This window comes from Solea senegalensis, linkage group LG1, assembly GCF_019176455.1.
Source record: "Solea senegalensis isolate Sse05_10M linkage group LG1, IFAPA_SoseM_1, whole genome shotgun sequence".
Taxonomy (NCBI): domain Eukaryota; kingdom Metazoa; phylum Chordata; class Actinopteri; order Pleuronectiformes; family Soleidae; genus Solea; species Solea senegalensis.
The window spans coordinates 21,245,378-21,259,484 of record NC_058021.1 but is presented as its reverse complement, the minus strand read 5'-3'; the positions used below and the strand labels follow the sequence as shown (position 1 = coordinate 21,259,484).

The window sequence follows — 14,107 nt, the reverse complement described above, 5'->3', positions numbered from 1 at the left end:
TACTGCACGGATTCTTGAGTTATGGCCAAAAAATGTGAGGTCACAGTGAAGTTGAATTTTAAACAGCAGCGCTTAATCAGTTTGTACTCAAGTCTCTGGTGCACATTTGTGCTGAATTTCCTTCAAATGATATCATGTGAACCAAATCACTAAAGTTAATCAACATTTATCCAGGGATCAAATTTATTGCCTCACATTTCATAGCAAAACCAGAGTTGTGTGTACACAGTGGTAAAGAGGGGGACAATATCAATTCATGTGAACGACAGCAGAAGCAAAACACAAAGGTAACAACAAACCTGGAAAACCAGAAGTCTTAAAATAATGACACTTCAAAATGGCATGCAAATGTGCAAATAAGTTAACTGCGGTATGTAATAATACTATAGTTGAAGCGATGTGATGAGCCCTTTATGGTAGGGGTGGGAATCTGCAACTGCCTTGCGACACTCTTCAAAGGATCAGACATTTTTCTTTGAAAACAATGTAATTAATGGTCTATAACATAGATAATTAGATGTGTCTACTTATATATATCTCTGCGTCAACCAGGAAAAGAAACAACAGCGAGCCTCTAACAGTAGTGTTTAATACAGATTTCATTCAGTCTAACAGTAGTTACAACAAAAAAATTATTTACTTAGAAAGAGGTGCAGCGATCTGATTCTCTGCAAATCCTCCAGGTGATTTTGACAGAAACTCGTAAAATTAAACTCTATTTACTCTTTTTCTTTACGAAAATATTGAGAACAATGCCATTTCTGGCTGAGATGATTCTCAAGTCCTCAAGGTGATTTGACAGAATATTTTAACAATATTTACTGCTCTGCTATGTCTGTGTTCTTCTGTGAGCCCTCTAAATAAATGTTGATAAAAACCTAAGACTCTTCCATGGCATCAGCATGAGTGAGTGTGTGAGGCAATTCATGACGACTGAGATGTTGATTTTCTAATTTCTGACGTTTTTGCGTCAAGAATGTTTTGTTTTTTCTACCCCACCCCTACGTTTTATGGTACAATTACCAATAACAGTCCCACTTTCCACCTTCTGCATTCAGTAAGTGTGTAATTGTTGGCTATGAGGCGGCTATAACTGAGCTGAGTTTGGCCTGCTGCTCTCCAGCCAGTGACATCACGGCCGACTGGAATTCAGCCGAGTGGCGCTGAGCGAACTCTCTCACCAGCATGGCCGCGGTGTTTTGGGTTTCTGTGGAGGAGCAATGTATATGAATGTAAGGAGTCTGGCTGTAGATGCAAAGAAAGAGGAAACTCAATTTTGGAACGCGCTCTTGTACTTTATCAACTTCTTAAGAAAGGTGCGTAAAGAGAAAAACAAATTACGTCGCAAAGAGACTCTCACACAATCTGTGCTGGAATCTCTTTGCTACTATATTTTCTTTCATAATAGAGAAACTTGTCCAGTTTCATTGATTTGGTTTATGAAGTGGGTGTTTGCTTCACATGTCACTGTAACGACTTTACCTTGTTCGACGTCCTTGTGTCCCAGGACATGACTGGATGCAGCAACTATCGGCTTCATTAGCTTCACTGTCTGAAAAAGGGGAGAGAAAAGATCTGTTTATCGTTAGCCTGCAAAAGAACACGTCACACAATCTTCGACGTGGTCAAGTATTGGATGTTTGCTGTGATTTTGACCAAAAATCAAGGCAGGAAAACATCAAAAAGACAACAGTAGTGTATTGTGTATGCATAATATAGTAAACGAGCAAGAATATACTGTGTGAAATATAGTTTTGAATGAAAGAAAATGATGGAAAGTCTGGTCTGACAGTTAATCAGACACTGGTGTGAGGATTATTTCAAACAGTAAACCCAGTCTGGCATCAGTGCTTTACACTTTAACCTCAGTTTTTGTTTGTTCCTTTGTAACTTTGTTTTCGTTTTTCTATAAAAGACTTATTGCCCAAAATATTGCCATATCGTCCACATGCATACATAGACAGTATTAGTTTATTTTCAAATGCATTTTCAGACAAGAACGATCAGTGTTTTCAGCTCTGTATCAGAAGTCATCGGAATCCAGACTAACACAACAAAATTAAATACCGAAAGCCAAAAGAAGATATGTAAATAACAGATACTATACGCACACATGTGCAGACATAAACAGGGAGCCTATTCTCTCCTCTGCAGTTGTTTGCTTAGATTTTGAACGTTCTACTAATGACAAACGACAACGATGAAAACCAAGAACGAGGACTTCCGTTGTGAGACTCACAATAAAGCAAGTGTTAACTGAGCTTTGTGTTATAAATAAATAAATAAATAATAATAAATAAATCTCTAACCTATAAGAACCAAGCAGGACGTGAAGGCTTGTAATTGAGTCATTGTTACAAAGAATGAAAAACAACCCTTAAAACAGAGGCAGCAGTGTTTTCAAACTTCTCCATTTTCAAGGCTCTAAAAATAATGTGGATTGCAGGCGCATCTGTAGCAGAAGGTAAGCATTTTTGAACTAAAAATGGAGTAAGAAAGACACGGCTTTACTGTGTAGCTTCCGAACATAATGTTTATATAAGGTGATGATTGGCTGTATACTGTACCAGAGCTGGACTGTGTGTGTAGAGCATTGTCAGGCAGTTGAACACCGTCTTGTTCTCTTCCAAGTCCTCTTTAAGAGGAAGACGAGCCACCAGAGCAGGCACAACCTGTCACAGAGAGCAGAGTGTCATGATGTGACAGAAACACAGTCAAAACTTTGTGTGAAAGTGCAACGTCAGTACTGGATGGAATAGAAACACAGAAAACTGGTGTGTAAAATGTACCTGCTCCAGAGGAACGGCATCTATATTGCTCATGATCATCCTGCAGAGGGCAGCACACAGGTTGTCAATCACTCTGAGGTCTGACTCTTTGACCAGCATGTTGGAAAACACAGACAGCATCATAGGATAGTCTCTGGAGCACACTTAGCTAAGGAACATCTTCATGTGATGGCTTTTTTTAATGCATAACAAGTCATAAACACATAAACACGAGGAGGATACGATACAACGATGGGTCCAGCTGCCTGGGCCAGACATCCCAGTCCAAACACGCTGTTGTTGCGGACCTCAGAATCACTGTCCCTCACTCCAGCTACCAGCACAGGAAGCAGACGATTGGACAAACGTCCCGCCAGACGTCTGCCTCCGGATACGTCCACGAGAGCTTGCAGTATTTCTCCAATCGTACCGACAGAGAAGGAGCGTTCGGCTATTGTGCATGAGGATTTCTAGAAAGTAGAAAAACAGAGGACAGAGGAAACCCCAGAGAAACTGGGATCAATCTGTGTGCTTGGGGAAACAGTCTTGTTTTCTAACTCCTATTCTTATCAGACTCACAGCTTTACTCATGATTAGAGGCAGCAGGTCATTGAGGAAAGGAGCAAAGCTGTCTGCAGGGACAGAGGCGGCCACCAGGGGGATTCCCTCCCCAGCAAACTCCTGGAGCATGGCATCATACTCCGCCTGAGACACACAGCACATCAACAGGTAAATCACATACCTGGCATTTTATTAGGTCTAATCATTATTATTATTATTATTATTATTATTATAATAATAATAACAATTTAGATTTAAAAGTGCCTTTCATGAAACCCAAGGTCGCTGTACGGTAGAAAACAGTCTTATGTATTTTTGACTCCAATGTCATCTAACATGGCAACAGTCAAGGATAGATTAGTTGAATATAACACATTCATTTGGATTTAAATGTTCATAGCTGACTCAAATGCAGTGAGTGGATATTTGACCTGTTGTTCTTCATCATCCGCGTCATCACCACCACCATCCTGACAAACAGTCTGAACAGAAAGATACAAGACAGAAACAACATCACGATCTGTTATTATAACTAGTATTTTCTGTAAAACTGTTTAGTTAACTTCATCCTTAGTTAAAAAAAAACAAGGAGATCTTATCCACATTCTTCTCTCACCTTCTTTTTGAGCACATCTCGGATGACGTGGCTGACCTCCTTTAAGCGTGAAGGGTTTTTGAAAACTTGATCCTTGCAGGACATGATGACACTGTTCATGGTTTCCAGGATGGCCATCGCCACCTGCCGCTCAGGCTCTGTTCGAACTTTCTCCAAGAAGCACGGGATGACCACTTCCAGCAACTTCAGCAGGACTGAGTGAACGTGGAGGGATAAACTTAAAATCAGCTTCAGGCATCGACAATCATACCGGTTTGACTATTTCTTAAAAATCTGGTGAAGTTAACTGGCTTTCACCTTAGTTAAATCAGTCATGTCATTTTAATTTTGCTTACAACTCACATTTTATCTCCCTGAATGTTGTTCAATTATAATATCCAATAACCAGTGATGGGCATGAATATTATAACATAAAATAAAATAAAAAGGAAATCAGTAAATGTGACCATATGTGATTATATTAAAAAGACAAAACACAGGAAAATGTTATGTCAACAATTGCACTGACAACAAATTCCTTTTAACTCCAATAACTACCTGATTTATGGTTTATGTATTTCTTGAATGCATCTTCTAGCTGCTCTGAATCCAGGCACTTTCAATAGCTATTATCATGGTTTCCAGAACTTGTATATGAACACATATATATTAATTCTTCACAGTCAACGAGATAAAACAACCACAATCATGTTTTGTAAACGGTTCAGGCAGTGCACTTTCCATATTGACTATATGGCATAAATTATTTCTCCATCTAACAAGTGTCATATTCAGTCAATTAACCATTTGCCATAAAAGGAATATTTTTGAGGATCTCAAAACACGTATACAGTCACATAGGTTTTGCTTGAAATGCTCATCTGTAAAACACAGCATTTTTATGTTTCCAAAAAAAGCATTGAAGTGTTCTTGACAGAAGATGTGTACCCTGGTGGTTGGTCTCAGTCGGATTCTCCTTCCACACTTTGTGCTGAGCTCGACAGAACTGGCCCATGGCTCCAAATGCTGCCCTTCGAACATCCTCGTGAGGAAACTAGGGAGACGCATTAAAAAATAAATAAGTGAGCATCACGATAAAGCATGGTGGACCAAACATGCACACAAGTTTGACAAGTGAATGGGGTCACAATTGGGAAAAAAACATCTCGCTTTTAGAAGGTTCAAGCTTCCCATGGCAAGCTTTGAATCCCTGCACTGTAGGACGGTTACTGAGCAACTAGAATTATCGCTCAGCAGTTACATAACTCTGCGGACCAATTTCCTTTCAGTCCACACTATTTTCCAGCTTTGATTGTGAGAGAAAATAAATAATTAAAAGATAAACCATGTTGCATATCTTGTACAGTGTGTGTAAGCACCTTTATGCAGGAGAAATGCTGTTTTGCATCACTGTGTGCTGTGCATACAAGGCTGAAATTACAATAAATCTATTTCAGCTTGACAATTAATAAAGGTCAGTGTTTTGTTTAAATTATCCATTTGCCTGTAGGGATATTTTTAGAGCTAGAACCAGGCACAACCTTGTGGAGACACGATGTAAACACAAACAGACCATAAAATGTCCTACACACTCAGAGAGACATTAAACACTTCAGACAAAGATGATTGACTGGACCGAGCAGCCTCACAGAGCCACTCACATCTCTCATCTCGTAAACCTGCTGGAAGCTGGACTCCAGGAATTCTTGAAAGGCAACGCTGTCAAGAGAAACCACAGCACCAACATTAGAAATACAAATCAGGTTTTAGGGCTTTTGAAGAACATATGACTACATTAATAGAGCAATAACAATGATATAGTAATAAAATGCGTAGGAAAAGAGTCATGTGAAGATCTAACCCAGTGTTCAAGGCGATTTCTCCCAGTGCATCACAGGCGTCTTCCTTTTCATTGATGTAAGCATTCTCAATGCTGAACCTGAAAGATAGATAAACAGTCATATCAAATGGGAGTCATAACAGATCGGGCTGTAATGATTCTGAAACCACTAAACAAACACCCACAACTGTGTGTGTTGCATTTCTAACGATATCATGAAGGTTGGGTACCTTGCAGGATTTGAAGCACTGACGCATGTTGCAGATGCAAACAACACCACTTTAAAACAAGTTATGATAACGAGAAATGTTAAAGGTTTACCATTGTTACTTAAAATAAAAACTATTATGTTGTTATCATCTCTCCCTGACTCCAGTGAAGTACTTTAACATAGAGCTCATATATTATTTATAGTTGTCATGGACACCAGTGTTGACACATGTCCCGTCAAATCAGTGCAAATGTTGATTGTGACGCTCAGCGTTGATTGAACTCTGATTGCACACGTCATCACTCTCATTTTTAACCATTACTCTCTGTACTGTACATATATAAATGTGTGTGACTTTTACCCTGCAACGTCGTGGACGTCTGCCTCAGTCCCTTCTTCTGTAAAATCGACATCGACATCCGTTTCGCCCTCTTTCTCGTCGTCATTGTCGTCATCCAGCAGCACAAACGTCTTGTCCTCCTCCAGGTGTGCCTGGAACGAAATGAAACAAGTGGAAAAAACGGGTTTGTTTTATCCTGATATAGAAGACTGCGAGTGTGCCGTTTGTTGGCTTTGTACCGTGATGCCTTCATTAGACTTCAGGGCGAGCAGCATGACTGTTGTAATGGGGGTAAGGTGAGGAGTCAGGCATTCAGGGCTGACTGTAGATACGGCAGAATATAGACAGTATCTAAAAGAGGAAAAGACAGAGACAGTGGGAAAAGATTGAACTCTTCTATATTGTAATATATTATTATTTCTGAAAATAACAACAATCCGGAAAGACACCTATGGCAGGAAATAAGATTTTTTTTAAAAAAACCCTGTCTTGTATCATTGTCACTAGTTAGTCTTCAAATGCAATCTTACGTGCAGCGTCTCAGGTCCGGGTCATCAATAGTGTCAGTGAGATTGAGCCCCAGCTGAACACACTCTGCTGCCAGAGGACTAAAGACGTCTTTGCCAATAGTACGAGCCAGAACAGAGAGTGTATCTGACAACAACAAAAAAACAACCATTTAATCATGCCTAAGCAAATACTGTATTAGGTAGATATCACAAGGTTAAGATTTCTTTCTTTCAGATGCACATCTACTTGGTGACCTACCAAGGGACTGAGTTTGTAGGGACCTCATTTCTTCTGTGGTAGCGGTCAGGAAGCCTTTAAGGTTTTCAATAACCGGAGGGAAATAAGGAACCAGCAGCTCTTTGGCAGCATTGGCTGAGAAGAAAAAAAACTGTTTAATCGACAGCTAACGGTCCACTGTTGATGTTGACCGGTAAAATATGAAATATAAAAGCACTTTCTATCCGACCCTCAATATTGGAACCGAAATACCATAAAAAAACATAAATACATGTTCTGTGACCTCTTACCTATGGCACCTATGGCAGACACAGCGAGTTCCCTTATCTTCAGGTTGTCAGTGTTGTTGAGGGCAGACAACATGGTTTCCATTAGGGTAGGCAGGTATGGTTCAATGTCTGACCCTGTGAGGAGAAAAAAAAACATGAAAGAGCAGATGAAGCATGTTGTTCTGGAGGCTTTTTATTAGTAAGTATAACTTTCTGGTGGTGGAAGAAACATATAACCCTCCTAACTTACCTAGGTTCTCCATGAAGTTCTCTAGGGCATAAAAGGCCTTGGTGACATGGCCGACCTTGGCGTGGTTCAAGGATGAAAGGTATCCCAACAGCAAAGGCATCAACTCTGAACAGTACTTACTCACTTCAGGCTGAAAAGAAGAGATGGAAATGGAGCGAAGAACAGAAAACAACAAAAATCGTCAACCCGTCAAGTGAGAAGATGAAATTAGGAGTTACTAACATCTGTGTCAAGCGGTATGCTCAGTATTGTTAGTAAATAATACTGCATGTGAAACATATTACTAATTGTGATATTATTTTTAAAAGACTCACCTGTAAATGTTCAGAAAATTGTCCGAGGGCAAAAAGGCCGGCACACCGTACCACTTGATTGCTGTCAGAGAGACTCTGGCATACTGCCTGCAGCATTGGTGACAACATCCTGACAGAGACACAGACATTGTTATTGAAGCAGTGGACCATTTAAAATGAATGATTAAAAAGGATAAACTTGATCCCAGCTCAACATACTTGGTGCGTATGTGGTCAGCGCATCCTTCAGCCAGGACAGCAAGACACAAGAGACCCCCCTTCCTCTGATAAGGGTTTTCACTGGCAAGACAGGTCTGAGTGAAGGGCATCTGAAAGATGTCAAGAAGCGGGTAAATAAGTGGGGGCTATCATTTTATTTGAATACCTGCACATTAGAGCATGGATGCCTGACCTAAGCACATCGGGAACCTGACTGGTAACACTGTGTCAAGCCAGGTTTGGACAAAAAAACCCAGAAATGAACTCAACACACAGCGTATTGAAGCCATGCACGGATGATGTTACCCTTTTCCTCTACAGACACTCAAAACAAAACCACAATGGTTGAATTACGTAAATTGTTATCAACAGTTACAGTTCAACTACAATTGATTTACAAGTACAAGTACCGATTGACATGTGTTCATGTGGCAAGTAGATGTAACAATAACCTTAAATAAAAGGCTGCAACCACCGTGACAGTGAGAGTACAAACAGCTTAGTCAAACTGTGTCTGTACAGAATAAAAATAGAGAATGCACGTCATGTTTGGGGACACCTGCAAGGTTCAATCAATCTTCTCTCAGGCTCGATCAAGTTCAGACTGCTGCCTGAGCCACGTTCTAGTGCGCTTATGTACCATAAAAATACAGCAGAAATCCAAAGTGTACACCGCAGTTCACGTCCAGATCACATTATTGTTCAGATCTAGACTTACCAGTTGTTGGAACAGTTTCTCTGGAGGCATGTGGAGAGCCATAGTATCAATTATCTGGATGTGCAGAAAGAAATTAATAAGTTAAATCTCATTTAAAAGTGCATAGTGAAGTTTCTGAAGTAAAATGGTATCAATTAAATAATGCATCTCTACCTGTGCAGCACACTGTTTGGGATTGTCATTGTCTGTGCCATCTCCATCATCATCCTCATCATCCTCTGGGTCGTGCTCACCAGGCGGGGGAGCTGCGACGAGTATGGGGAATATGGCCTGCAGGATGGGGTTCAGCAGCTTCTGCTTCAGCACCGCCTGTGCAGCAGAGGAAAAAGGTGAGTATCCTGTTTTCATCTTTTCATAGAAGTACCCGGATAGATAAGCAGTTTGTTTCTGGTCACATGCACAAATACACAATCAATCAAGGAGACGTTTCTGTCACAAATAAAACTTTTTGAAGATCAAGGAAAAACTGACAGCTGCTAAATTTCTCTTTACAAGGGTAATCAATCCAATGAGGTCCACCTTCAAAATGAAGGACAGATCTGAGGATCTAGCTGAGGAAGGACTTTACCTTGCTCTTCAACTTGATTAAGAAGGTGATACAAGAGAGTGCTTTCACCCTCAGAGAGTCACTCAGTGTGGTGTCACCGCCCACCTGTTACAAACACGCACATTAAAAATTCAGATAAGAAACATTATTTGCCAGTTCAAATGCCCAACAATCATAAAAGAAAGACATGAGTTTAAGCTCCTACCTCCAAAAAGAAGCGGACAATGTCAGCGATATGGGGGACGATGATAGACACCTCACTCTCCATGAGCTCATTAAACACCTCCATTGCCTCACTGGCTTTGTCCTAATCGAATAAAGACCAAATAATACAGGAAAAATGTTATAAAGTCCTAAAACTTTGGTCCGAAATAGGTTCCTAAAACACATTTTATTTGTTGATATCCTCTTTACATGCTTATAGCCATCAACAAGTTCTAAAAAAAATGCAATGATGACATAAATAAGTGTTTCAAAAACAACAGTGTATCAATAAAGTCGTCTGTCTGTCTCAATTTACCTGATCCGACTTGATGAGGTGTTTAAGTGCGACGATCAGACTTGGAATGATAGAACGCATCAGGTTCTGTGGGGCAGTAACATGCAACATCCAGACATTATTCATAATAACAACTGTTTCTTCAGGGAAACTGACTGAGTGAAATGCACACACAGCAATTCCCAAAAGTCTGCTTACAAACAAGTTCACATAACAGTGAAAAGAACAATAAAAATGTAATATCTGTATTGTGGAATAATAATTTGCGCAAAACAATAAAAGATAATCATGGTTTAATAAAAAAAAAAAAAAAAAGATAAAGTTAGTGTCCTTTATTTGAATATATATATATATTAAGGGGAAAACAGTCCCATGACTCACCATCTCCTCTGTGCCAGTGTACGCAGTGATGGCTGTGAGGGTGAGGATGCAGTAGTACAGTGCTGTTGGGTTGTTGTGGTCCTGAAGGACAGCGCCGAAACGCTGCAGCAGCTGGCAGTAATGAGGCTTGAAAGGCTCAGGGTTAGAATCCATCACCTTGTTCAGCAGCAGGAAGCCAACCTGTCAGGACAGACAAGTTACTGACAAAGACTATGTCATGCAATATCACAGAGTCTGATTTTACCCCACATATGGTATGTGACTTGCTGAGTCACGTACCTGTCTTTCATGAGGGTTGCTGCTCTGGGTGGATTCATTGAGGAATTGCAGAAGAGCAGGCCAGCGGTCGGGTGTCTCATGTTTGACCATCACTGCGCACAGCTGGGAGAGCGAGTGTTGCACCGTGTGCCTGCAAAATAAAAAGACACAGTCATTTATTAATTTTTTGTTTACCGCTTTCACATTCACTTTATTTTGTCCAATCCAGAGAACCCACACACACTCTGGGACAAAATGCACACTCAACACAAAGGCCCTTGGTCAACCTTCTTGCTGTCTGGCAACAATGCTAGCCACTGCATTTACATCTGGCTAAAAAATACACAGAGGTGCTTTTTAAGGATTTGTCATCTTTTATTTTGCTAATAATTAAGTTTCTATGTACAACACTCAAAGTTTAAGCCTGAGAGGATAATTGGCCAGATATTGGTCCGAATCTGTCCCTTCGAACAACTGTGGTTTGAGCACAATACCTGGCCAAATTATCCTGTCGTCATCGGTTTCACAGCATTTGAGGGCTTGAACAGAACCCCGTAATAACCAATGACAGCAAGTTGACCGGGAAATGGATGTTGCATTACCTTGTACATGCTAAGTTGATTCCGTCTTCTCAGCAATTACTTTATCCACAGTTTTTTGCATTTCACAGCACAAAACATTGCGCGCACACAATAGCTATTTACTGACAACAGAGACAGTTCACCACCATGTCTGTTTATGTTCTTTACTCACGTAAAATCAACCCAGTTCCACCCTGAAATAATTTGATTAAATGCCAAGTGTGTGGTGCTGCATCGTCTTGATCATCTAGTCTGTGCTTTCTTAGGATTAAAACACTTAAAATCGGTTACAAAGTATGTCGTGTCTGTATTCTCTTTAAAAAGCGTGTATAGCTTCATAGGTACAGTTATGTGGGCATACATGTTTCAATTAACAGTTATATGAACAAATTTTTAAATCATTTAATTTTCATAGTAAAGATGGAACAACTTACTCAGTTTCCTGCATGAAGGCCTGCAACACCACCGCTTTAAGGCTGTGTGAGCAAATCAAAGGTTGCAGTTTCAACTTGATTGCAATGAAGATGACGGTACGATGTTATTATGAAATTATTAACAGAAAAAGGTATGAACAAACCTTTCTCTGTCATTAGGGATGATTTTACTCCACTGTTTCTTCACTCTCATCCTCAGTATCACTGCAGCCGACTGACGGACCTAAGATAAGGAAACATTTCAGAACGTTTCTTCAGGAAAAAAGAGCCGACAACTGTCAGTCATACAATGGCTCAGTCTGGAACTGAAGGTCAGCCAATATGTGTTTTTCTAAGGCCACTGCCACCAATTCTGACCTTAAGAAATTAAACAAAATTGCTTAACTTAAACATGCATTACTTGAACAACAATGTATAAACTAAATATTAAATGTTTAGTGCATTTAGCAACATTTTTAAAGACAGATTTGAGAACAAAATCGTCTGAAAGTGATCAACATATGGTAATTATTGAAGTGGCCTACATCGACTTGATAAATTGGTTAAACTGTAATGGTAAACATTAAAAGCATCTCAGTGTTCACTCGTGCCTACCTGAGGATTTTGGGAGCCAGTCATCACAGCACATAGCGCTGGAATAATGGCTGGGTCTTTGAAAGCCTCTTTCAGCCGAGCTGTGGCCTAAAAAGATGACAAAGCAAATCTCACCAAGTTCAGACACAATGGCTGAAACAATGCAATTGTTGTAGAAATCACAGAGGCAGACACACATAGACACACACTTTACAATGCCAAGCCATGCATGGGATAAAAGGAAAACTTCAACTCTAGATTGTCACGGGGGAAAATATATGCTATTTATGATATAACTGTGTGTATTTTTATTTGACAGATTTATAAGTGAAATTGGACAAAGCCTTCTTTACATACCATCTTCATTTAGTTAGTATCTGCAAGCTTTAAGAATGTGTCCATATTTGTGAACATCTTCTAAAGCATGCAGACAGAGGAAACAAATGTAGGCTCCCTCTTGTGGCACAAATAAATAACCATGACTGATGGAATATTAGCAAGTATCTCTATCTAGGATTGTCAAAATAAAGGTAATTTGGCACAATCAAATTATTATAGAGCTTCGTATCGCGAGAATATCGTAAATCGTGACACAACTTTTCATTTTTTAAGGCGTAAGGCACTTCTCTGACACTACATCAGATTTAACTTAATTCTTCCCGTGTTAGCATTGTGGTTCATCTACTAAACCAGTGTTGACTTGAACACAGTGGCATCACCTGGTGGATGACAGCATTGTCGGGCTGTGTCAGCTGCAGGAGAAGTTGCTCCAGTTCTTCTGTCATGTCGGTCGTTCAGCTGTTTCACTGTCAGAGTGTCTGTTGTGACGGTTAATGTTATTATTATTATTCAGGATAAACTGACAGACAGACTGGGTGTACTACGGCGGTGTGGCTAATACGCTACGTGCCAGTCAGAAAACCATGTAAACAGTGCCTCTGTGGGCAGGTCTGAGCTGAAGCTACTGAGTTAGAGGCAAAAATGAACTTTTAAAAGAATATTCGTGTGAGTGTGGAATTGTTGAAGAGAGTGAAGAGACACGAGAGCAGCCTGCTCGTTCAGCTGCCAGCACGAGGGACCGAGCCCGAGCCCGACACCGGAGGAACGTGTGAGTGTAGTTAAAGAGACCGGCACTTCTCAGTGTTCCGATTGAAACAAACAGCGCCCCGGCCTGGACAGGAGGTGCAGTGCAACAGGTTCAAACTGAGAAACCTGGAGACAAACTACTACTACTACAATTACTAATAAGTGCTGAAAAGGAAGTAGTGAGACAAAAAATAGTTTAAAACCAAACAAGCAGTTGATTAAAAGTACATGACCACACTTAATTAGGGGTGTGGAGCAGCCATGATAGCCATCGTGTGGCCCTAAAGAGAGGGGCCACCAATAATGTGTTCAGACTACATCCTGAAAGCTTCATGTAAATGAAACAATGTTTGCTACTAAAGACCTATGTACTTGCCAGTAGATGACGCAATAACTGGCTTTGCAGGTTATCATTGTGGACCAATTGGTCCCTAAAATGAGGATGAAAAAGACTTCTGCTTGCTATTCTTGTAAACATACTTTCAGCTACTACCATGGTTCCAGATCAAAGGCAGGTGAGGGCAATGTCAGATCAAAGGAAGGAGAGGGTGGTGTCTGCCTTGGCAGAAGTCTGTTGTGTGGCTAGAGGGAACACAAAAGTGCACTCCAAGAGAAAGTGGAAGGAAAAGATTATGAAAAAGAATAATCAGAGCACATACAATATGGCCTTCACAATGAGGCCCTAATTAAAATTAATTAATTCATAAGAACAAATCAGATTTGTCTCAGATTAAGCAAGTACCAGGGCTCTAATGGCGAAGGCTCAATCTCCTTTTGTCACATATTCAGATTTTGGAATAACCTGCAAGGCTCCGTCAGTTGATCACAGCTGTTGGGTAGTTAAATGCCAATTTACGTGTTTAACTTACGTCCATTAAAAGTTTTAAAAGTCAGTCAGTCATCATCTAACCGCTTTATCCTCCACCAGAGGGTCGCG

The 14,107-nt window shown here is 40.3% G+C and overlaps 1 protein-coding gene across 1 annotated transcript; it reads right to left on the bottom strand.

Moving 5' to 3' along the window:
- Nucleotides 1-568: 568 nt before the first annotated feature.
- On the bottom strand, nucleotides 569-13,178 carry ipo4 (importin 4). The gene is made up of 30 exons (XM_044037807.1): nucleotides 12,804-13,178; nucleotides 12,106-12,192; nucleotides 11,655-11,734; nucleotides 11,512-11,553; nucleotides 10,518-10,647; nucleotides 10,239-10,418; nucleotides 9,879-9,944; nucleotides 9,564-9,665; nucleotides 9,380-9,463; nucleotides 8,965-9,120; nucleotides 8,812-8,865; nucleotides 8,094-8,203; nucleotides 7,896-8,004; nucleotides 7,582-7,711; nucleotides 7,353-7,466; nucleotides 7,084-7,197; nucleotides 6,846-6,969; nucleotides 6,555-6,666; nucleotides 6,337-6,467; nucleotides 5,786-5,863; nucleotides 5,586-5,643; nucleotides 4,873-4,978; nucleotides 3,946-4,139; nucleotides 3,761-3,811; nucleotides 3,348-3,473; nucleotides 3,012-3,238; nucleotides 2,790-2,922; nucleotides 2,568-2,672; nucleotides 1,483-1,552; nucleotides 569-1,207 (listed from the first exon to the last, which is right to left on the bottom strand). Exons 1-30 carry the CDS (start codon nucleotides 12,867-12,869, stop codon nucleotides 1,077-1,079), a joined length of 3,270 nt encoding a protein of 1,089 aa, XP_043893742.1. The 5' UTR covers nucleotides 12,870-13,178; the 3' UTR covers nucleotides 569-1,076.
- Between the last annotated feature and the right edge of the window lie 929 nt (nucleotides 13,179-14,107).

Excerpts from the sequence above, each read along its gene's own strand:
- ipo4 (XM_044037807.1), bottom strand. The coding sequence starts at position 12,869 with ATGACAGAAGAACTGGAGCAACTTCTCCTGCAGCTGACACAGCCCGAC. Across the intron at positions 3,239-3,347 it reads CTCTAATCATGAGTAAAGCT|AAATCCTCATGCACAATAGC; the intron begins GTGAGTCTGATA and ends TCTACTTTCTAG. Across the intron at positions 1,553-2,567 it reads ACACACACAGTCCAGCTCTG|ACAGTGAAGCTAATGAAGCC; the intron begins GTACAGTATACA and ends CCCCTTTTTCAG.